We start from the raw sequence: 24,135 nt of genomic DNA on the forward strand, positions 1-24,135 counted from the left end.
GGGCTCCCGTAATGAAAAGTCCAGAGGCAGGGCTGGTTTCAGGTACGGTTTGGTCTGGCTGCGTTTCTCCGGGAATCTCTCTTCTCGGTTCCATCCTCCTCTCAGATTGGTCGCCTTCCCGGTGGCAACTTCTCCCATCCCCATGTCACGTTGCCCGGAGAAAGGCAGCGTTTCTGCTCAGCCTTCCTAGCCAGAGTCCTCCGATCCAGTCTGATCGGACCATCCTAGGTCAAGTGCATGGGTTGATCCCTATTTGGAGCAGCTGGAGAAGGAAACACGCGCGTGTGTGCTTCATGCCAAGGATGACACTTTGTGTGTTCATGTCACTTCTCAGGGTAACGGTCCCCTGGCCGAAATTGAATTCTGGCGAGAGAGAAATGCTACGCTGAGTGCGCTCCATGAGCAGACGAAGCTTCCAGTAGTCCGGAAGGTCCTGGATGTGATCAAGGAGGCGGATTCCATGCTCGTGGCTAACCTGCAGCCGGTCTTGACCGAGTTATTCAAACTGCACATGGAGGCCTCTGACAACGTGCGGTTTCTGTCCACCGTGGAGCGCCATTTCAAGGTACGCGGGCGGCCCGGCGCTTCGGAAGGTCAGCGATTGAGTTTCCTTTTGTAATTCTGCATTTAAACGACTGCGGCAACATGCATAGGACGGTGCTTGTTTTAACCCCTTGCAAGTGCGTAGCTCACACACGGTGCTGGGCACCCATCATGCTCCATGTAAGCATTTCATCCCGGAACATAAACCCAGAGCTCCTGACCCAACAGTTCCCTCGTCCTGGCATCCCGGTCACCGTGTTCCTACTCTCTGACTTCACCCAGTTTAGGTGTTTTCTGTAAGTGGGATCGTTTGTCTTGTGCGCATAATAGACGACGTCCTTGTGATTTTGACCCGAATTCCCCAGAAACTAATGACATTGAACACCTTGCCATGTGCTTCTTTCTTTGATAAAAATGTCTGCTTTAATCTTTATCCCATTTTTGAGGTAGTCTTATGGATTTGATTTAGGAGTTAAATATTTTTTTCTTTCTTTCCTTTTTTTTTTTTTTTTTATTTGCAAATAAGTTCCTTATCAGATTTATGTTTTGCAGTATCCCCATCTGTGGGCTTTTTCACTTTTTTTTTTTTCAATCTTTGTTCTTTTTAAAAGATATTTTATTTACTTGAGAGAGAAGGAGAGAGAATGGGAGAGAGAGAGCCCAAGCAGGGGGAGCGGCAGAGGCAGAGGGAGCAGCTCAGGCTCCCCGCCGAGCAGAGAGCCCGATGTGGGGCTCGATCCCAGGACCCTGAGATCATGACCCGAGCCGAAGGCAGACGCTTCACTGACGGAGCCCCCCAGGCATCCCTCCCCACGGCTGCTTTGCCCACACGGCTGGCGCCAGGGTGCCCCTGGGCTTCTTTCTCTCCACGTGGTACCTCATCCCCCGGGATTTTTCCACATGGCTTGGGTGTCTCCAGGCCTGGTGGCTTCAGGGTAACCGGGTCTAAGAGACCAGAAGCAGGCCAGCTAAGGGCTGTGTTCAGAAGGGGTACCACATTACCTCTGCCATATTCTGCTGGCTAAAGAAGTAGCAGTCCGGAGGGATTTGATGGGTGGAGAAGATGACCCCATCCGTTCATGGCGAGGGGGTGCAGTCAGGAGGCTGGGGCTGCCTTTGGAAAAGACCGTCTGCCACGTGCATCGTGTCCTGAGTGTGCACGTGTATCCTCAGTAGACATAAACATACGTTCTTTCTCTATTCTCGCTCTCTAGCTCTCTCGGTATGCACACTCATACTTTAGACGTTCCTGCAAATTGCTTTATTTCCTTTCGTTGCGAATCTTCTCTTTCCATGTCCGTGTGTCCAGACGACGTCAGACTTCTTTTTGGGGGTGACACACTCCTCCCGTATGAGTGTATTTACTTTTGAATTAGGACGAGGAAGCTTCCCGCGTCCGTGTGGTTCAGTGACCTACTTGACCCCAGAGGCTGAGGTTGCTCGTTCTCTCGGTCAGAACATCACGCACGGCTCCAGCTTCCATGTGGTCTTGGAGACGATCCCGTCCATGATGAGCGCCCTGCGGATGGTGTGGATCATCTCCCGGCACTACAACAAAGACGAGAGGATGATCCCGCTCATGGAGCGGATTGCCTGGGAAATCGCCGAGAGAGTCTGCAAAGTGGTTAACCTGCGGACTCTGTTCAAGTAAGAAGTCGGTGCGCCCAGGTCCTCTGGAGCTCTCCGCTGTCGGGGCGCCTGGCTGACTCTTTTTTTAAAAGATTTTATTTATTTGACAGAGCTCACAAGTAGGCAGAGAGGCAGGCAGAGAGAGAGAGGGGGAAGCAGGCTCCCCGCTGAGCAGAGAGCCCGATGCGGCGAGGCTCGATCCCAGGACTCTGGGAACATGACCTGAGCCCAAGGCAGAGGCTTAACCCACTGAGCCACCCAGACACCCCAACATGTCTGACTCTTGATCTCAGCTCAGGTGTTGATCTCGGGGTTGTGAGTTTGAGCCCGCATGGGGCTTCACACTGGGTGTGGCACCTACCTAAAAAAAATAACAAAAAAGGTCTTAAACAGCTTTACTGAAATCCACCCATTTAGAATGCACAACTCCGTGGCTCTTCAGAGTCCTGTGTCTGTCCTCGTAATGGATGGTGGAATACTTTTCTCAGTTTGAGAAGGAGCCCCGTAGCCTGGAGCTGTCCCTCTGTCTTCCCGAGCCACCTGGCCCTGGGCAACCACAGATCTACTTTCTGCCTCGATGGCTTTGCCTCTTCATACAGACGGAGTCCCCCAGCGTGGGGCCCTCGGTGAACGTCTGCTTTCACTCGGCGTCGCGTTTTCACAGTTCGTTCCTGTTGGGGCGGGTGTAGATGTGCCACCTTCCTCTTTATGGTCCAGTAATAACCCTTTATCTGAATTTTTAAAAATGATTAATTGATGTGCTTTCGAGAGAAAGCGAGAGTGAGTGCCTGAGTGGGAGGAGGGGCAGAGAGACTCTCCCGCAGGCTCCCTGCTGAGCGTGGAGCCCAGTGCGGGGCTCGATCCCAGGACCCTGAGATCACCACCGGAGCCGAAAACCAAGAGTCGGATGTTTAACTGATGGAGCCACTCAGACGCCCCATAGGTTATTTTATTTCATTTTTATTTTTTTTATATATCTTATATTTTATATATATTTTATTTTTTAAAGATTCTGTTTATTTTAGAGAGTACATACAAGTAGGCAGAGAGGTAGACAGAGGGACAGGGAGAAGCAGGCTCCCCGCTGAGCAGGGAGCCCGATGTGGGGCTGGATCCCAGGACTCTGAGCTGAAGGCAGAGGCTTTAACCCACTGAGCCACCCAGGGGTCCCAATGATTTTATCTTAATCAGGACCTTCTTCCTTAGTTAACCTGGGGGAGACAAAGTCCTACCGTCAGAGGGAAACTTCCTTCTGGACCCCAGGCCCCTGAGGTGGGAGAACCTCTAGGATCCAATGTTGGAAGAGATACAGATCTTCACTTTCTTTAAAAAAAAAATAAATAAATAAAAATAAAGCAAGCAAGCTCCCTGGGGGAAGTGAGTCTCTGGTGGGCTGGGTGGGCAGCTGTGGCCAAGATCAGCCCGGGCGTGGCTCCTGATGCCGGACCCGGCAGGTGTGTAAGGCCCTCACACCCTTGCACGCTGGTGCGGAGCAGCGGCTCCCCAGGTACGCGTTCGCCACCAGGCTGTGAGATCAGGGAGGCCCTGCTCCTCGGGGACACTCTCCCCTCTGAAGCCTGCTGCCCTTGGAGAGCGCGGCTCAGACCCACGGCCGCTCGCTTCCCCCCATCATGGCTTCTTTTTTCTTCGCAGAGAGAATCGAGCCAGCGCCCAGCACAAAACCCTGGAGGCCCGGAACGCCCTCCACATGTGGAAGAAAGCCTATTTTGACACCAGGGCCAAGATCGAGGCTTCGGGGAGAGAAGCTCGGTGGGAGTTCGACCGCAAGCGGCTGTTTGAGAGGACGGATTACATGGCCTCCATCTGCCAAGATCTCTGCAACGTTTTGCAGGTGGGAAGGGCTGGTGGAGGCTTTCTCTGCTGCGCGGGAAGCCGGCCGGCTGGAGGCAGGACTTGCCCCATGGAAGACGGTTTGGCTTTTGGATGGCACATTCTCTGTGTCGGGGGAAGCCAGGAGGCAGGTGGGGTCTGGCAGGGGGAAGCACTTGAGAGAGCATCCAGAATGTACCAGAACATTCCAGAGCCACACCAGACCTCTTGCAACTTTTCCTTGTCTTCCGCGACACCCCCTCCTTCACCCTGCTTTTTGGTGTCCTTTGACCTCTGGCCGTTCCTTCTCCGTCTTTTGCAAAATCCTCCTCCTCTGTCTTCCCCTTAAATGCTGGAATTTCTCAGAGTCCACGCCAAGACTCCTCTCTCGACTCTCCTGAAGCCACATCACGCTTGCCCATTGCTTCAGCAGCTTCCCATCCATCGGTGACTCTCCTAAAGGAACATAAAAGGGTTTAGTGGCTGAGTGGGTGAATGACCCACAGTCCTTTGTCTCACGAAGGTTGATGCATTCATTCGTTCTTAGTATTTGTCGGGAACTCCTCTGTGCCAGGCACCTGGCTTGCCGCTAGAGAAACTGTGGGAGCAGATCCAGGGCCGGTCACCTAACCTGCGGTGCCCAGTGCAAACAGACGTGGGACCCCTTGTTTCAAAAAGCAGGAAAAAAAATGCTATTACAAACATTAAAATATAAAGCTTTTCTCTCTCTCCTGACGTGTTCTCAGTGGGGCTTTAGTTTTTGCCACAACCGTAGCAAAGTAAAGAGAGTAAATTTAAATTATTCCATGAATTTTGCCATTCATCCCTAAATGGTACAGTCTTGGCTTAAAATGCAAAAACCAGGGCATTTAGCTCATATGTGGAGTCACATTTTGTGCCTTGTCAGTTGGATGTGCCCACGTGTGTCCTCGCTGCCGGGGCAGCGGCGACCCGCACACAACTTTTCCTCTCCCTTCTCGATGCGCGCACATCCTGCCAGCCTCCTCTCCCCCCATGGCTTGCTGATGACCGGGGAAGGGCTGGGACAGCAAGGAGCGTGCTTCGTGGTCTCTGCTGTCCCTCCCATGTCCTCATTTCAGGACACGTAGCTGGTGAACACGGGGAAGTTACAGGAACAGGAAGCCGTAGGGTCTGTTTTCTGTTCAGGCGTGTTTCTTAGAACGGTTCGTGGGCTCCTGTGTCTGAAGCAAAGCCCAGTTTGAAGGGAGAATGTGGTCTTGCGGAGTAGCTGGTGTCCTCGTGTACAATTGTTCATGCAACACACTTACTTGTCCTGACTGCGAATGTCCCCAGACTGCCATGCACGGTGGGCCCACCAGACTCCTGTGCTCGTGGGGTCACACGCTCTGTGTGGAAAGGAGCAGGGGACATGCAGATCCCGGTGTCCTACTTGTATGTGTGCATGACTGCCCATCAGCCTTCATTTACAAAACACATGCAAAGAAGAAGTTATGAAGAATTTCGAGAACGTCATAGCAGAGCCTTAAACCCAGCATGGAGCCCTTTGGAGCTTGGAGCCCTGTGGACCTCCCTGGGTCACACGCCTGTGAAGATGGCCCTGGCAAGCATGTCCCTAGCGTGTGGCTTCAGGGACCTTACAGTCCAGTAGAAGAAAGATGGTAGACGTAACAGTCATACAGATACATAGCTACAGCTGACGTAAACGCTCTGAAAAGTGCAGTCGAGGAGGCTCTTAAAGTGTGTAGCGGGGCCTGACCTTTTCTAAGGGGTTGGGAGTGACAAAGTGATCGTCAACGATGAGTTGTAGCTAGCCTGGCAATTTGAACAGCAAGTACGAAGGCCTTGTGATAAGAAGGAACAGGGGACGGAAAGAGGGCCGGGCTGGCGGCAAGGAGGCGGGGCGTGGGGCACAGTATGGGAAGGGGTTGGAGGAGAAAGTGAAGGTCTGAACGTGTAGACTTTGCAAACCGTGTCAGGACCTCTGGATCTTGTCCTACAGGCAGTGGGCAGAGTGCCGGAGGTCTTAGACTGGGAGGAAGTTGCCTGTGTGACATGATTAAACAAAAATTATTATTTTAGAGAGCGAGTGGGGGAGAGGCAGAGGGAGAGATCTCCAGCAAACTCCCTGCTGAGCGTGGAGCCCATCTCGGGACTTGATCCACCACCCTGCGATCATGACCTGAGCCAAGATTTTGAGTCGGATGCCCAACTGACAAAGTCACCCAGGTGCCCCTGTGTGACCTGATTCTTGTTCTCAGGCAGATCTAGATGCAATTTATTTGTAGTTAGAACATTCATAAGAAAACCAAAAGGCAACTTCCTTGTGTTTTGTTTGGGCAGGTTATGGAGGAATTTTACAATATATTTGGTCCCGAACTAAAGGCAGTGACGGGGGATCCCAAGCGCATTGATGATGTCCTCTGCAGGGTGGACAGCCTGGTCACCCCCATGGAAAACCTGGCCTTTGACCCTTTCAGCATCAAGTCTTCCCAGTACTGGAAATATGTGATGGACGACTTCAAGATTGAAGTTCTGGCAAGTAACCCATTGATCCATTTAATCTTGGAAGCAGATACTACATTTCCTCCCATGTTAAATTAGTTATTTAGTTATGCTTAGAACTTTTTTAAGTCACAACAAGTAATACTTGCTTATTTGTGAACAAACAAACAAAAAAGCAATATGGAGGGGTATAAGGTAGACATGAACATTCCTTAATCATCTTTGTTCCCATTCCTATCCTTAGGCAGAATAAGGTTAAATCAAGCCAGACACAATAGCATTTCTGCAAAGCTGAGTTCGGTGTATAATTGGAGAAGACCTAGGAGGGTGATGAATGAGACTTGATTTAGTAGACAGTAGGGAACCACTGAAGGTTGTTGACCAATTGGGGTAAGGTCAAGAGAATTATGGTTGAGGAAGGTTCTTCTGGTCATAGTATAGGCTGATTTGGGCTAGGGTATGACAGGAGGTGGGGAGATGATACAGGAGGTTGCGGCTTAGGGTATGGAGGAGGCAGAGCCATAGAAGGGAGACTGTATCTTAGAATATAGTTCCACTCCACACAGCGTGATAGGATGGTGGATGGTTCATCGTGAATTCCTTTCCAGCTTCAAGTGGGAAGTGCATCAGTAGTACTCCCATTTATAACCCCAGAGCATCTTTCTATATGGACAACCCCAGACAGTTCTTATGTTATCCGAACACTTCCATTTTTTTTTTCTAAAAGATTTTATTTATTTATTTGACAGACAGAGATCACAAATAGGTAGACAGGCAGGCATAGAGAGAAGGGGGGGGCAGGCTCCCCGCTGAGCAGAGAGCCCGATGCTGGGCTTGATCCCAGGACCCTGAGGTCATGATCTGAGCTGAAGGCAGAGGCCCAACCCACTGAGCCACTCAGGCACCCTGTTACTAATTTTTAAATAGAAATTTTCATTGTCCCTTTGTCAAGTGATACTGAAAGGCTACCCAAAAGAAAAAGCAGCCCAAGCTAACCCCTCCCTTCCCATTATTGCTGTCATTTTTCATAACTCTAGATTTTTTTTGTTGTTTACCTTTCTGTTTCCTAAAGAACATGCCAGTGTGGTTACTTTCTGATTTATCAAATTAAATCAGTTTCAGATACCTATTAAATCTTCTGAGTAGATACAGACTTGCCTTTCCTATTCCTGCCCATATCCCTCTTTGCATCTTTGTCATCTAATGTAGTTCTGTCATAACTTTTGGTTAAATAAATGGTTAGTGTTTACTTGTTACGTCTGTGCCAACATTGTTCACTACTGAGCCAAGAAGCCCATTGTAACCATATCACCTTTCTCTTACGACCCTTTGTTTTTCCTAAAGTTAGTCATTGCTTTTATTTTTATTTGCCTGATTATTTACATACTTTTTTTTTTTTTTTTTTTTTTTTTGCAACTGCTGTAACATCTCTGCTATGTATCTAATGGGTTCCATCTGCTATCAGTACTATTACTTTCCTGGCGGTCTTTGTTCCAGAGCTCTCTCTTTTTCTGCTCCCGTAAATTGTTTCCTCTTTAGACTTACTGCAAAGTAGTCACTCTAGGACTTCTTATCTTTTCTTAACTGTGTTGGATCCTGTTTTCTAGATTTTGCATCTTTTTCTTTCCTTGTAGCTCTTCGTGATGCTGGAGCACCTTTTTTAGGAGCTTCCTAAGAAAGTTTTCATGTTTTTTTTTTTTTTTTTTTTTTTAGTTTTGCAAGTATGGATTCTGAAATAAAATTAGCTATAGAATTTAAGGTTGAAATAACTTTTTTTAGAAATTTGAGGGTATTCATTGATTTCTTGCTTCCAGTGTTATTAGAATTCTGATTTTTTAAAAATTATTTTTAATTAACATATAACGTAATATTTGCCCCAGGGGTATAGGTCTCTGAATCATCAGGCTTACGCATTTCAGAGCATTCACCATAGCACATTTCCTCCCCAATGTCCATAACCCAACCACCCTCTCCCTACCCCCCCCACCCCCTAGCAACCTTCAGTTTGTTTTGTGAGATTAAGTCTCTCTGGTTTGTCTCCCTCCTGATCCTGTCTTGTTTCATTTTTTCCTTCCCTACCCCCAACCCCCCCCCCCCACTTTGCCTCTCAAATTCCTCATATCAGAGAGATCATGTGATAATTGTCTTTCTCTGATTGACTTATTTCGCTCAGCGTAATACCCTCTAGTTCCATCCACGTCATAGCAAATGGCAAGTTTTCATTTCTTTTGATGGCTGCATTGTATTCCATTGTGTGTGTGTGTGTGTGTATACCATATCTTCTTTATCCATTCATCTGTTGATGGACATCTAGGTTCTTTCTATAGTTTGGCTATTGTGGACATTGCTGCTATAAACATGATTTTTTTTTTTTTTTTTGAGAGAGAAAGTGTATGTGTGCAAAGTTGGGGGGTGGTGGGGGGGAAAGAGAGAGAATCTTAAGCAGGCTTCATGCCTATTGTGGGGCCTAACATCAGACTCAGTCTCACAACCCTGAGATCATGACCTAAGCCAAAATCAAGAGTCCGACGTTTAACCGACTAAGCCACCCAGGCTCCCCTGAACTCTGGAATGAGGGTGTAGAGGAAGAGTAGTGGCCTGGCTGTGCCGTGTAGAGAAGGGACCCTGTGTCTGCCTCTCCCCCTCCTGGTGTCTGGTGTCTCCAGATGTTCAGGCTCCTGGAGGTTTCATGCGGAGGAAACCGGTTCCTACCTGCTCCCCTTGATGCCAGCATCAGGTTGTAATTCTGTGCCTTCTGTAATGTTATTTATTTCCATCTGCCTAAAATTCATGAACTCTCTCATCTTGCTGTTGTGTCCTCTCCCATTTTCTTGGTTTCTATGAATTAACACTTAAAAACATTTCCTTTTGATCATTTTGAACAGAATGAGGGGAGAGAACAGAAAACCAGTGCAGCCAGTCTGCTGTTTTTAACTGGACACCAGCTTCCGCTAAAGCACACTGGACACCAATCTCAAGTCACGAATTTGTTTTTGCTTACTTCTGGCCGCTTTGTTTTCTCAGGATAGTTACAGGGACATGAGGACGTTTTAAAAATTATTATTTTTACTAACATACAATGTATTGTTTGCTTCAGGGTACAGGTCTGTGATTCATCAGTCTTGCATAATTCACTGCGCTCAGCACCGCACATGCCCCCCCAAAGTCCTTCACCCAGCCATGCCATCCCCCCTAACCCCTTCCCATCCGGCAACCCTCAGTTTGTTTCCTGAGATGAAGAGTCTCTTATGGTTTGTCTCCCTCTGGTTTTGTCTTGGTTCTTTTCTTTCTTTCTTTCTTTCTTTTTTTAAAGATTTTTATCTATTTATTTGACAGAGATCACAAGTAGGTGGATCAGGCTCCCCACTGAGCAGAGAGCCCGATGCGGGGCTCGATCCCAGGACCCTGAGATCATGACCTGAGCTGAAGGCAGATGCTTAACTCACTGAGTCACCCAGGCGCCCCTGGTTTTGTCTTGTTTCATACATGAGGATTGTTTTATTTTATTTTTATTTATTTATTCTTTATTTACTTATTTATTGGCAGGTTATTGAGAAAGAAGCAAAACATTTTATTGATGAATCTTTTAAGACGCTTCGGTCAGCTGAAGCAGCGTTCGACATGCTTTTAAAATTTAAGCACATTCGTTCACGGGAAGCTATCAATCGACAAATGATGATGAAATTCAACGATATTCTTGCACAGTATTGCAAAGAGGTAATTGCTAGATCTATAGGTGCCGGAGCGGTAGAAGAGCCTTGGGCAAGCTGTGGAGAATGGAATCACGCTCTTGTCTGTCTCTTGCATCCACGTGCAGAGAAACTGGGGCATTTTCCCCAGTAAGCATGTGACAGCACGCCCCAGGCAACCGAACCAAAGTGGATTTGTTCGGTGAAGAAATTCAGTAAGGATTTATAGCTCCCGTTGTGATGGGCTCTGTGTGAGTTAGTAGTCAGAGTCACTTTAATCATTGCGGAAGTCTTAGCTACCTGTATACATCTTTATAGATTAATTCAGAAGAATGTCTCCGGTGTTCACATATTCCAAACGTGGGGGGAGACACAGAGATGGAGAGCGGAACAAAACACAGATTCTGCCTTCGAAGAAGACCGTATCTGGTGGGAGAAACAAACCAAAAAAAAAAAAATTGCTTATCATTTTATTCAGAGGATAAAGGATCTTATTCAGAGGACAAAATGAGCCCATGTGGTGTAATCAGGTGGTGTGACATAAAAGAGTGAGGGGGTCTCCAAACGTGTCTCTTCCTCTTGCCGCCGGAACACGGGGCTACAAACGTGGTGACTTTGAACCACGCCGATTTGCTACCTGACACACGATCTTGAAGGTCCGGAATCGGCCCTGGTCTCATCGGGTTGAAATCCAAGGGTCAGCAGGGCTGGGTTCCTTTCTGGAGTCTCTAGGGAGAATCCATTTCCTTGTTCGGTCCCCCCCACCCCCATCCCCAGCTTTTAGAGGTCCGTGGCTCCCTTCCGTCTTCAAAGCCAGCGATGGCCAGTCCCGTGTCCATCGCTCTGACTCTCTGCTTTGCCTTCCTCTTCCTCTTTTAAGGGCCCTTGTGGGTCCCTCGGGCCCACCCAGCTAATCTGGGGTCATCACCCTTATAAGGTCAGCTGCTTGGCAACTTTGAGTTCCCTTTGTCACGTAATATATTCATAGATTCTGGGGATCGGGACCATTGCTGGGGGGTTATTATCGTGTCTCCCACCTGTAATTACCCACATGAGAGTGTGGAGCTGCTGCTTTTAAAAAGCGGGTCCAGACCATGTGGTCCCCCAATTCCACTTCTGGGCATAGACTCTCCAGAAGCAAAAACAGGGTCTTGAAGAGGTATCGCACACGGCACTAGGCACACGGGCCAGAATGTGCAAACAGCCCGGGAGTCTACTGATAGAGGAATGGGTACACAAAATGTGGTCTCTCCATGCGATGGAGTAAGACTCAGCCTTAAAGGAAGGACCTTGTGGCACCTGCTGCTCCAGGGTTGAGGCCGAACATTTCTGAAGTCAGAAAAGCTCAGTCTCTCTTTGGTTCCACTTGCATGAGGTACACAGAGGAGTTAAATTCAGGAGACGGAAGGGAGAGGGGTGAGTGCCGGGGGTTGGGGGTGGAGGGTGGGGAGTCAGTGTTTCGTGGGGACGGGAGTCTCTGGGATGGATGAAACCGTTCTGAGCCAAGTGGTGGTGGTGATACGAAGGTGTGAATGGGCTTAATGCTGCTGAAAGGCACTGAAAGATGGTAAATTTTTAAAAATTTTTTAAAAGTTTTTATTTATTTGATACAGAGAGAGAGATCATAAGTAGATAGGCAGAGAGGCAGGCAGAGAGAGGGGGAAGCGGGCTCCCCACTGAGCCGAGAGCCGATGCGGGGCTCGATCCCAGGACCCTGAGATCATGACCTGAGCTGAAGGCAGCGGCTTAACCCACTGAGCCCCCAGGAGCACTGAAAGATGGTAAATTTTACGTTATATGTATTTTATGTAATTAAAAAAATCAAATAGTTATAAAATCTCAGGGGTGTGTGTGTGTATGGGTGCACATGCATGTGTACATAAGCACACACACACTGTGTAAGCCTGGCTGCTGGTCCTGCCTAGAACAGATCTCAGGATATCTGGGGCGCATGGGTGGCTCAGTGGGTTAACCTCTGCCTTTGGCTCAGGTCATGATCCTAGTATTCTGGGATCGAGCCCCACATCGGGCTCTCTGCTCAGTGGGGAGCTTGCTTCTCTCTGTCTGCCTCTCTGCCTGCTTGTGATCTCTGTCAAATAAATAGATAAAATCTTAAAAAAAAAAATCTATTAAGTCAGTGACATGATTGTGCGTGGTCTGCAGTCATAAGGCAATTTGGAGCACTGCCTATGTTAAACCAAAGGGAAAACCCTGCTGGGGTGTAAGAAAAAAAGAGTAAATAATCAGCCAAAAGCATGATTCTGTATCTCATTCGATGTCTGACGCTCGAGCGTTTGTTGGTTTCAAGACCCAGTTCAGTCTTCCGGGCGCACGTGCCGAGGCGTACCACGGACAGAGGGCCTCTGATTGCTTTTCAGATCGACATCGTTAACAAGCTCTTTGTTCAGAACCTGGACAACCCCCCGCTGTACAAGAATCACCCTCCAGTAGCAGGTGCGATCTACTGGGAACGGTCCCTGTTCTTTCGGATCAAGCACACCATCCTCAGGTTCCAGGAGGTGGAGGAGATCCTGGATAGTGAGCGAGGAAGAGAGGTGTGTCACTTTGGCCGGGGTCGACCCCTCGGAGTATTTCAGCGACAAGGGAGGGCCGCCCGCGGGAGGGGCACGTCCAAGCCTCCCACTGAGAAGGTCTTTCCTGTGGTCTCTGATTTCAGGATCAGGTTTAAAACTACATTTTGTGTTTTTTATCTTCGGCATCATACTATTTTTTAAAAAATTTATTTTTTCCCTGTTCCAAGATGCATTGTTGGTGCACCACAGCCCGTGCTCTAGGCAATCGGTGCCCTCCCTAAGGCCCATTTAAGGCTCGCCCATCCTCATCCCACCACCCTCTCCCCTTCAAAACCCTCAGTTTGTTTCTCAGAGTCCACAGTCTCTCGTGGTTCGTCTCTCCCTCTGATTTCCCCCAACTCACGTTTCCTTTCCTTCTAACGTCTCCCGTGTTATTCCTTATGCTCCACAAGTAAGCGAAACCATATGATAATTGATTCTCTCTGCTTGAATGGTTTCACTCAGCATCATCTCCTCCAGTCCTATCCGTGTTGCTACAAAAGTTGGGTGTTCATCCTTTCTGATGGAGGCACAATACTCCACTGTGTATATGGACCACATCTTTTTTTTTTTTTAAAGATTTAAAAAAAATTTATTAGTTTGACAGAGAGAGATCACAAGTAGGCAGAGAGGCAGGCAGAGAGAGAGGGGAGGAAGCAGGCTCCCCGCTGAGCAGAGAGCCTGATGCAGGGCTCAATCCCAGGACTCCGGGATCATGACCCGAGCCAAAGGCAGAGGCTTTAACCCACTGAGCCACCCAGGCGCCCCTATGGACGACATCTTTATCCATTTATCTGTTGAAGGTCATCTTGGTTCTTTCCACAGTTTGGTGACTGGCCATTGCTGCTATGAACATTGGGGTACAGATGGCCCTTCTTTTTACTACATCTGTGTCTTTGGGGGTAAATACCTAGTAGTGCCATTGCAGGGTCATAGGGAAGCTCTGTTTTTAATTTCTTAAGGAATCTCCACACTGTCCTCCAAAGTGGCCGCACCAACTTGCATCCCCACCAACAGTGTAGGAGGGCTCCCCTTTCTCCACCTCCTCGCCAACACACGCTGTTTCCTGTCTTGTTAATTTTGGCCATTCTGACTGGTGTAAGTTGGTATCTCAGTGTGGTTTTGATTTGAATCTCCCTGATGGCTAGTGTTGATGACCATTTTTCCACGTGTCTGTTAGCCATTTGAATGTCGTCTTTGGAGAAGTGTCTGCTCATGTTTCCTGCCTATTTTTGGACATGATCATCTGTTTTTTGGGTGTTGCGTTTGAGGAGTTCTTTATAGATCTTGGATTCCAGCCCTCTGTATCTTTGGTTTCTTAATCTGTACAGGCATCTTCTAGGTAACCAGACACAGGGGCTTCTCCCTGAACTTGATCTCCAGCTTTTCCAGAGGAGGACCATCTTTCTGATAATACTGTCCCTCCCCTGCCTGTGGGCGTTTGTATGTTACATCACCAGGGTTGAGAAACCATTTGCTCGAAGGTTGGGAGAGTAAATGTTTTAGGCATTTGCAGGTCATACCCTGCCGTGGTGTAGCAAGAAAGCAGCCATGGAGAGGGGTACAAGGAACAGGCATGGCTGCGTTCTTACAAAACTTCATGTACCATCGCCAAAACTCTAATTTCCTGTGCTTTTCACACATCGCAAAGCACTGTCATTCTTTTTGGGTTCCTGCTAATCCTTTAAAAATGTTAAAAGCTGTTCTTTGCTCGGGCTGCACCCAAGGCAGCCCACGGGCTGGAGTCTGCTGATCTCTGCTAGTTGGCGTGGATTTCAAGTTGTATCGTCTTAAACACTCCCTCCAAAATTTGTGAAAATTTCTGTGCTTCCTTTTGCAAAATGTGTTTTTAAAGGGTGGGGGGAGAGAGAGAGAGAGAGAGAGAGAGAGAGAGAATGAGGAGTGTTATTTCCAAGGGCAAACTGATAATTGCCCGAGTTCCTTGACAGGTAAAACAGAAGTACTTGGAAGTGGGGAGGACCATGAAGGACTATGAGGACAGGAAGTACGAGCAGTGGAGGGAGACCACGGAGCTGGTCCTGCCGACTCTTATGAAGAAGAGCCTGCTCACTAAGGTGCGTATTTCCGGGTCCTTGCCCAGGTTAGGGCGCTGGGGGCAGATGATGGCGTCTGCCATTTGCTTGAGGTTCGGTGTGTGGACAGGTGTTTCCGAAATCCAAGGCAAAGAAGGGGCCAGGCTGCCAGGGGAGGAGACGGAGGCAGCATCCTGTCGTGGCGAGGAAACGTGCCGGAATCCGGCAACCCCGCTCACCCTGTGGGTGAGCGGCTGAACTCCAAGCCTCAGTTTCCCCATTTGTAAAATGAGTCGGAGCAGGTGATCCCAACACACGAAGCACTAGTCGAACTCTGTACGAAGTAGTTGTCCGTTGACCTGCAGAAAGAGGCCATTTCCCATGATTCGCCCTTGTCCACGGCACTTGAGCTCTACAGAGCCTCTGATAGACGGCAGGTGCTCAGTGAAGAGATCCTCGTAGCGGGGCTGGAGGTGAGGAAGGGCAGGCGAGACCTGGGCCAGGCGGCTTTAGGACTGTGGTCTGTGAAATCCTGCAGCAGGGAGCAAACCGAGTGCAGAGCCCCAGATGGGGCCGGCAGGGAAGCCAGGATTCTGGATATTTACATGCAGTTGACCAGTCTGGGAAAGTGAGCGACTAAATCGAATTCTTAAAATTCTTTAAATCGAACGCTGTTCGCTGAACAAAACACGGATCCGAGCTGGCTCCAGCCGGCTCCCCCGTCTGGCCCCATCCAGGGCCCTTCGCCGATCTCTCTCCAAATGTACGTGTGCCCTGGGCTGTGCGGGCTCCTTCTCGGACCGCCCTCGCCATACTCGTGAGACCTCTCTTCCACAGACCTCTTCCATTGCTGACGAGACGGCCAACTTGGAAAAGGGAGCCATGTTTGCAATTAATTTTTCACCGGCTCTCAAGGAGATTATTAACGAAACAAAGTACTTGGAACAGCTAGGATTCTCTGTCCCTGAATTAGCAAGAAATGTTGCTCTCCAGGAGGACAAATTTCTTAGGTAAAAAAGATTCTTCTTTTAAATCAATAGTAAGCTTCTTGATCTCAGAACCCCTTTAGACATTCTTAAAGATTTATGCAAAACTCACCCTCTCTTGCTTTCTTTTTTTCTGCATTTTATTGCCACCAGGATTAGAAATGTTTAAACTGTATTCATTCAACTAAGCAATGTTTAAACTGTATTCATCCATTCCTCTAAAAGTAACGATAACAAACCCATTCCTTGTTAACATAAATAACAGTTTCTGATGAAAAATAACCAATATTTTCCAGAAAAGAAAGTTAGTGGGAAGACCAGCATTGTTTTCAATTGCTACACATCTCTCGATCAAAGCTTTAGCCTAGGGGCGCTTGGGTGGCTCAGTGGTCAAGTGTCTGACTCGTGGTCTCGGCTCAGGTCTCGATCACAAGGTTGTGAGTTTGAGCCCCACATTGGGCTCCATGCTGGCTGGGGAGTCTGCTAAAAAAAAAAAAAAAAAAGGAAAAAGAAAACAAAGCTTTAGCCTAGTTAATGGTGTTTTGTAACCTATTTAAAATGTTACGGTTTTTATGAGCTCCATTGTACATGCTCGTATCAGTGACTTTCCTGTGACGCACAGGTACACGGAAGGAATACAACGGATGCTGGACCACCATCACAAGCTCATAGGAACGTTAAATGAAGCAGAGTCTCTCCTTCTCGATGATCATTCCCAGGAATTAATGAGAGTGTTTAGGTCTGGATATAAGAGACTAAATTGGAGCTCACTAGGTAACACAATTCATCTACCTGTTTATTACCTTGTAGACTTCGGGATGCAAAAATAATTTCTTTTAAGATCGTTTTCGTTGAATTATACTTCTTGTGTGTAGGTAGATGTCGCTGACACCTGAGTTTCAAACATGAATCATTTATACTTGGTGGAACTTAGACTTAATCTCAAGGCTTTAGTTGGGGCTGAAGATGAGACGGATGTCGTTTGGACAACCGGCTGACCCGATATTTTGTCCTCCAAAAATAAAGTGACTGTTATTTTTTTCCCCAACATCTTTCTATCTTTTGCTAATATTGAAATTCTAATTTTGAAATAATTTGTGGATTCACTTCCAGTTGTAAGAATAATACAGAGAGGTGCTGTGCATGTTTTACTCGGTGCTCTCCCATGGTAGATTCAACAAAACTGTTGTACAGCTCACACTCCAGACCTGTTGACACCGATACAAGCGAGGTGTGGTGTGTTTCCGCAGTGCAGTGAAGAACTCATGTTACTTCCTCCCCACTTTTAAAAAAGATTTATTTATTGGGGCGTCTGGGTGGCTCAGTGGGTTAAAGCCTCTGCTTTCGGCTCAGGTCATGATCTCAGGGTCTTGGGATTGAGCCCCGCATGGGGCTCTCTGCTCAGTGGAGAGCCTGCTTCCCTCTCTCTCTTTGTCTGCCTCTCTGCCTACTTGTGATCTCTGTCTGTCAAATAAATAAATAAAATCTTTAAAAAAAAAAGATTTATTTATCTATTTGGTGGACAGAGATCACAAGCAGGCAGAGAGACAGGTGGGGGAAGCAGGCTCTCCATTGAGCAGAGAGCCCGATGCAGGGCTCGATCCCAGGACCCTGAGATCATGACCTGAGCCAAAGGCAGAGGCTTAACCCACTGAGCCACCAAGGTGCCCCTCATGTTGCTGTTCTAAAGTCCTATGCACTTCACACTCTTTCCCAGCCCCAACCCTTGCAACCACGAATCTGCTCTCCACGTCCATCATTTTGTCATTTCAAGAGTGTTCCATAAATGAAATCGCATGTAACCTTTTTGGGTTGGCTTTTCTCTGTTAGCATAATTCCCTGGAAGGTTGTCCAAGCTGTTACGTGTACCGGTAGTGTGTTTCTTTGGCGGCTGGAATCCCATGGTCTCAATGTGCCCTAATTAAGCCATTCACCTGTGATGAATAAACATTTGTGCTAGAAAAATATTTGTGTGTGAGGCTTTACATGAACACGAGTTTCATTTCTCTGGGACAAATGCTCAGGAGTGCAATTTCTGGGTCCTATGCTGCTTGCATGTTTAGTCTTTATTATTATTACTGTTATTAATTGCCATGGTGTTTTCCAGAGTGGCTGTGCCATTTTGCATTTCCATCAACAATATATGTTCCATTTTTTTTCTGGGTCTTGGCCAGCATTTTGGTATTGTCACTATTTTTTTTTTATTATAATCATTGTGTAGCTATGTAATGGTCTCATTATGGTTTTGATTTGCATTTCTGGATTGGTTAATGATGTTGAGCATTGTCTCGTGTTGGTTTGCCATCCGTGTATCATCTTCAGTGAAATGTCGTTCTATGTCTTCTGATCATACTGTTTGCTTTTGCATTGTGAGTTTTGAGAGTTCTTTATATATTTACATACTAGCCCCTTGTTGGATATGTGGTTTGCAAATATTTTCTCCTACTCCATAACTTGTGTTTTCATAGTCCTAATAGCATCTTTTATAGACTGAAAGTTTAAAAGTTTGAGAATCCCAATTAATCAAGTTTCCCTTTTATGGATCATGCTTTTGGTGTCAAGTGTAAGGATTCTTTTTGCCTGATATGCATCCCAAAGACTTTCTCCTATTTTTCCTAAAGTTGTTATAATTTTGTATTTTACAGTTAAGTTTGTGATCAATCTTGGTTAATTTTTTTGTTCAAAGTGTGAGACTCTAGTTGAAGTTTATTTCTCTTCCTTCTTCTTCCTCCTCTTCTTCCCCTTCCTCCTCCTCCTCATTTTTTTTAAAAAGATTTTATTTATTTGACAGAGATCCCAACTAGGCAGAGAGGCAGGCAGAGAGAGAGGAAGAAGCAGGCTCTCCGCTGAGCAGAGAGCCCGATGCGGGGCTCGATCCCAGGACCCTGAGATCATGACCTGAGCTGAAGGCAGAGGCTTTAACTCACTGAGCCACCCAGGTGCCCCCCTCCTCTTACTTCTTGATGATGGATGTCTAATCATTAATTGAGAAGGCTAACTTTTTCCATTAAATTGAATTTGCATCTGTGTAGAAAACCAGCTGGGCATATTTGTATGGGTCTCTTTCTGGTTCTTTATTCTTTTCCATTGATCTATGTGTCTGTTCCTCTGCCAGTATCACAGTCTTGATTACTGTAGATATATGTTAAGTCTGGAAATTGGCTAGATTGATTCTTCCCATTTTTTTTCCTCAGGAAAATTGTTTTGGCTGTTCCAGTTCCTTTGATTTTTCATATAAATTTTAGAATAATCTTGTTTATATTTACCAAAAAATGCTTACTGGGATTTTGATGGGAATTATGTTAGCTATGTATATCAATTTAAGGAAAATTGATATCTGAACTCTGTTGAGCTTTGCAATCCATGAACATGGTATATCTTTCCATTTATTTAAATTTTTTTATTTCATTAGCACTGTTGTTTAGTTTTCAACATACAAGTTTTGTACATGTTTTGTTAGATTTATGCTCAAGTATTTTATTTTTGATGAATGGTTGTAAATGATACTGTGTTTTTAATTTTGGTGTCTACTTGTTTGTTGCTAGTTTATAGAGATACAATTAATTTTTTGTACATGGTCCCTTTTACCTCCATGGCCTTCTCTGGTAGAGGGTTCAGGGTGCCTCATCACAGTAGTATGAATGTGGACATCTAGGCCCCCAACTGGTCCTTATTGGCAAGGGTTTGGGTGAGGTCACAGTTTTTTCTGTGGCGTTTGGCTAGAGTAGAGCAGTTACTTTGTAAAATTTTCTGTCTTGTCAGGATGTTCCTTTCTTTTGGCTAGACAGAACACAATTTTGGGGGCTTTAGCATTTATGGGTTGCCAGTTTCTTTTTTTAAAATTATTTTTATTAACATATAATGTATTATTTGCCCCAGGGGTACAGGTCTGTGAATCCTCAGGCTTACATACTTCACAGCACTCACCATAGCGCATACCCTCCCCAATGTCCATAACCCAACCGCCCTCTCCCTACCCCAGGGTTGCCAGTTTCTTAATCTCTAAGTCTGAGATATAGAAGGAAAAGGAACTCATTCTTTGGGTCCCAAGGTCCCTAGCTGGTTGGCTTCTCTCCATGGCAGAGGGAAAGGGAGAAACAGGCTCTCTGCAAGCAGAGAGCCCAGTGTGGGGCTCAATCTCAGGACCCTGGGTTCATGACCTGAGCCGAAGGCAGGTGCTTAACTGACTGAGCCACCCAGGCGTTCTCCCTTTCTTTTTAAATTTAATTTTATTTTTGTTTTATTTTTTATTATGTTAGTCACCATCAGTATATACACCATACAGTACAGTTTTTGATGTAGTGTTCCATGATTCATTATTTGGGTACAACACCCATTGCTCATTAAAGCATGTGCCCTTTGCTTTTTTAAATAAGCAAGGCATTTTTGCTCTTCTTTTTTTCCCCTTCTTTTCAAATATTCTCCCCTCTTCTCCTTGTCATTTCATTCTCTTCTTCCCTTCTTTGAATGGAGAACATGCATATTTGGACTTGGGCTGCCGAGTTAAACCCCCTGGGTTAAAAGTCCAGCTCCACCCTTGTGACTGAACTTTGTGGAGGCCCAGTGTCCTTATCTGTAAGGTCAGCATCATCTTAGTACCCAGTTCACGGGATTGTTGTAAACACTTGATGACAGCGACATGCTTAAACCACTGCCTGGCATCCCTCCATGCCAGTGGCAATCCCCCAGCCACCCCATCCCTCCCACCCCCCTCCTCTCCAGCAACCCTCAGTTTGTTCCCCGAGATTAAGAGTCTCTTATGGTTTGTCTCCATCCCTGGTTTCTAAGAGATAGAGCTGATGTTTGGATTGCTTTGTGAAAAATGTCCAGGTTTACAATTCATGTCATTACTGGCTACTTTTCCAAGCAACAGGCCAGAGGAGACTGGAAGCAGAGTAGGGTAGAGTGGAAGGTTCGTGTTTCCATAGCAGTGGGAAGACAACGGAGTTGAACCTTCTCTTTCTCCTCACGACCTCTCCTGCTCTAGGTGATGATTAGCTAAAATCTGAACCGAGAAAATGTATCATTTGATTGATTCTTTTTTTATTTTATTTTATTTATTTATTTAAGAGAGAGTGCAAAACAGTGGCAAGGGAGAGGAAGAAACAGTCTCCCCGCTGAGCAGGGAGCCCAACGTGGGGCTTGATCTCAGGACCCTGGGATCATGACCTGAGCCAAAGGTGGACGTTTCACCAACTGAGCCCCCCAGGCATCCCTGGTGGATTCTGAGTACAGGGGTCCTTGTCCTCATCCCTAAGAGTGCTAAGGGGATATTAGCCCCGACCAAGACCCAAGGGGATGAGATGAGCAGGGTCTTTCCTGTGACCAGATGCCAGTATTAACCTCTCAGATGTTGGTGGGCAGCATATGGAAAGAAAGAGTTTGAAAGCGAAATATCTTTTTTTTTCTCCTTTCTTTTTCTTTTTTCCCCAAAGGTATTGCTGACTACATAACTCGGTGCAAACAGGCCATTGGAAAATTTGAATCCCTTGTCCACCAGATTCATAAGAATGCAGATGACATTTCTAACAGGCTTATGTTAATAGAGTCTATAAACCTCTTTAAATATCCAGCACCCAAAAATGAGGAAGATCTTCCAGGTAGATATGATTTCTTGTTTCTCTGATAACAGAAGAAATGGAAAAAATACCCCCAACTGTTGGTTATGATTGCACACGTGTGCGTGCGCGCGCACACACACACACACACACACACACACACACACACTTGTTCCACAAATGGAACAAAACCATTCCCAAAGATCTCAGTCACTTACTTGAAAGGATCATGAGTAATTCTTTCTTTTTGCCATGTTTTCTATGTTGCTTAGACAGTTTTCAAATTGTGGGGTCTGTGACAATCAGGAGTATTTCTGTCAATAACTTTGTAACAGTAAAGTAGAGTGTGTTCTTATGGGCTGACAATTACTTGTTTAAACAAGGTCTTTTACATGGTCTTAGACAAGTCAAAAAGCAATTAAAGAAAAGCAAGGTTGCGCGAAGATCTAAAAGCCCTCTTATGTATGGAGTATGCTTTAGCAGGCACAGTGGGCATTCCCGTGTTATCGTTTGTTTTTTGATTAGGGCATGTCTTAACTTTTGGTATTGACTTATTTTCTTTCAGTCTAGGTTAGAGGCTGGTTTTGTATTTTTTAAAAAAATTAACATATAATGTATTATTTGTTTCAGGAGTACAGGTCTGTGCTTCATCAGGCTTACAGAATTCACAACACTCACCATAGCACACACCGCATCCCTCCATGCCAATGTCCATCACCCAACTACCACATCCCCCCTCCCAGCAACCCTCAGTTTGTCCCCTGAGATTAAGAGTCTCTTATGGTTTGTCTCCCTCCCTGGTTTCTAAGAGATATAGCTGATGTTTGGATTGCTTTGGGAGTAATGTCCTTTCCTGCACTCACGAAGAATGGTAACTGATGTCTTCCTCTACAGGCGTGAAGGAGTTCTTTGAGCACATCGAAAGGGAAAGGGCCAAAGATGTGGATCACATGGTCAGGTGGTATCTTGCCATTGGGCCTCTACTGACCAAAGTCGAGGGTCTGGTCATCCACACCAACACGGGCAAGGCTCCTAAGCTGGGCTCCTATTACGAATACTGGGAACGTAAAATTTATGAGGTCTTGACGAAGCTCATCCTGAAGTAAGTTAATCTTGTTGCCTGTTTTAAAGACGGGGGGCATAGATTAAAATAATTTACATATATGAATAGTTGGAGACAGAGTCATAAAATGCAGAGAAGAAATCATCTGGACAGTAAGTCCACTTTCTGGTTGAAGGGTGCTCCCAGGATGGAAGGGTGACTTTCCCATTTGGCTCTCATTCTTATTAGGCCCCTCGACATTCTGAAAAGGAAATGATTTCCCTCCCCTTATTCAGCTATCCTAAAGGCATACATCCTGTCACTCAATATTACCCAAATCCTAGGTGATAACCTCCCCTGTATTGAGAGAGGCTGAACTGAAGGACATATGACCCGATTATTCTCCCTGATGGTCTATAGCAAATCCTTGGCTGGGATGGCCATCACATATGTGTTGAATGTCTATTACGTGGGCCAACCTCACAACAGGCAAGGCTCTCCTGTCCCTTCTAGAGCTCTCAGCCCACAGCTCAGCACCTCAGCTAGACCAGCTCAAAGCTCACTGCCTGAGCTTCATCACATTGACTAAGGATCATTCTAGGAATTCCTAGTTTGGTTTCCTAGAATGACCCTAAGTCAGTGTGATGGGAACATCACACTGGGACTCTTACCTCCATATTGTCAAGGGTGGTATTCATTTCATCATGCAATCCCTTCTTTGTGAAGAACCCCAGAAGAAATTTTTCTAGCATCCCTTCTGATCCTAATCTCCTGAAAAAGTTTTCTTTCTGTCTTTTTTTTTTTTTAAGGAGTTTTCTTTTTTCTCTGTCATTTTTCTGTTTTGTTTTTAAATGGTGTGGGTACTGTGAATTGTTGACTTCATAGCTTTCCCTTTTCTCCTTGTCTGCTGGGAAACTCAGAGCCCAATTTGTAGCCTAAATGCAGCAAGTTTATAGGTACTTATGTTTGTATTGTCTCATTCTTGGCTCTAGATATATATATATATTTAAAATCTATCACATACGGGAGCTTACTGTGCACCAGGCTCATGTTACACTCTCTACAATCTCCTCCTCATTTTTCACAGACTGTTGGGAGGATAAGTGACTTGCCTAAGGCCACACACACACATCTAGTGAGAAGAAGGGCTAGAATGTGAATCTGGGTCAGTGATAACTTCATTAAACATCTGTGATTAGTTTCCTTTCTTTCATATTTTATCCCACTCTGATTTTAGGGTCTCTTACTGCAGCTATTTTTGTGAGCTGATAAAATCTACTTTGGAACAAGACATTGATAAATAAAATAAGCACCTTTGGTTGTCTTGCTTCCTGGACCTAGTTTTTTTTTTTAATTTTTTATAAACATATAATATATTTTTATCCCCAGGGGTGGACCCAGTTTGATAAATTTCACTAAGTTGATCGTTTACAAAAAACTGTGTTCTACACATTTTATTTTTTTAATTGTTTCTAACTTAGATTCCTGTAGCAGCCCCTTATATAGGGCACTTCCTGTGATGTTTCCCTTTCTAATATGCTATGTGAGCCATCCATCCAACTATCCATCCACCCATCCATCCATCTTCCCCATCCACCCTTCCATCCACCCATCCATCCATCCATCCATCCACTCATTCATTCACAGGTTTCTTAGAGCCTGCATGTGCCAGGCACTGGACCAGGCATTCTGGAGCTTCTCCATCTTCATAGGAGAGATACAAAACACAAGGAACCAGACATAACCAACATGATTTCTATGCAAGAAA

The 24,135-nt window shown here is 46.0% G+C and overlaps 1 protein-coding gene across 4 annotated transcripts in view; it reads left to right on the forward strand.

The window, feature by feature from the left end:
• Window positions 1–24,135, forward strand: part of DNAH10 (dynein axonemal heavy chain 10) — a 134,850-nt gene that overhangs the window by 16,226 nt on the left and 94,489 nt on the right. For all 4 annotated transcript variants that reach the window (XR_014302639.1, XM_082698590.1, XM_082698589.1 and 1 more), the window contains exons 8-18: window positions 335–565; window positions 2,000–2,190; window positions 3,826–4,024; window positions 6,325–6,519; window positions 10,033–10,203; window positions 12,554–12,730; window positions 14,698–14,823; window positions 15,619–15,791; window positions 16,390–16,541; window positions 21,203–21,367; window positions 22,220–22,427. Coding sequence is in view for 3 of the 4 variants with exons in the window: in XM_082698590.1 (XP_082554716.1) it covers window positions 335–565; window positions 2,000–2,190; window positions 3,826–4,024; window positions 6,325–6,519; window positions 10,033–10,203; window positions 12,554–12,730; window positions 14,698–14,823; window positions 15,619–15,791; window positions 16,390–16,541; window positions 21,203–21,367; window positions 22,220–22,427 (1,988 nt within the window). In the remaining variant the exon portion in view is untranslated. The remainder of the gene's footprint in view (window positions 1–334; window positions 566–1,999; window positions 2,191–3,825; window positions 4,025–6,324; window positions 6,520–10,032; window positions 10,204–12,553; window positions 12,731–14,697; window positions 14,824–15,618; window positions 15,792–16,389; window positions 16,542–21,202; window positions 21,368–22,219; window positions 22,428–24,135) is intronic.

Source organism: Mustela nivalis, assembly GCF_964662115.1.
Source record: "Mustela nivalis genome assembly, chromosome: 14".
NCBI lineage: Eukaryota > Metazoa > Chordata > Mammalia > Carnivora > Mustelidae > Mustela > Mustela nivalis.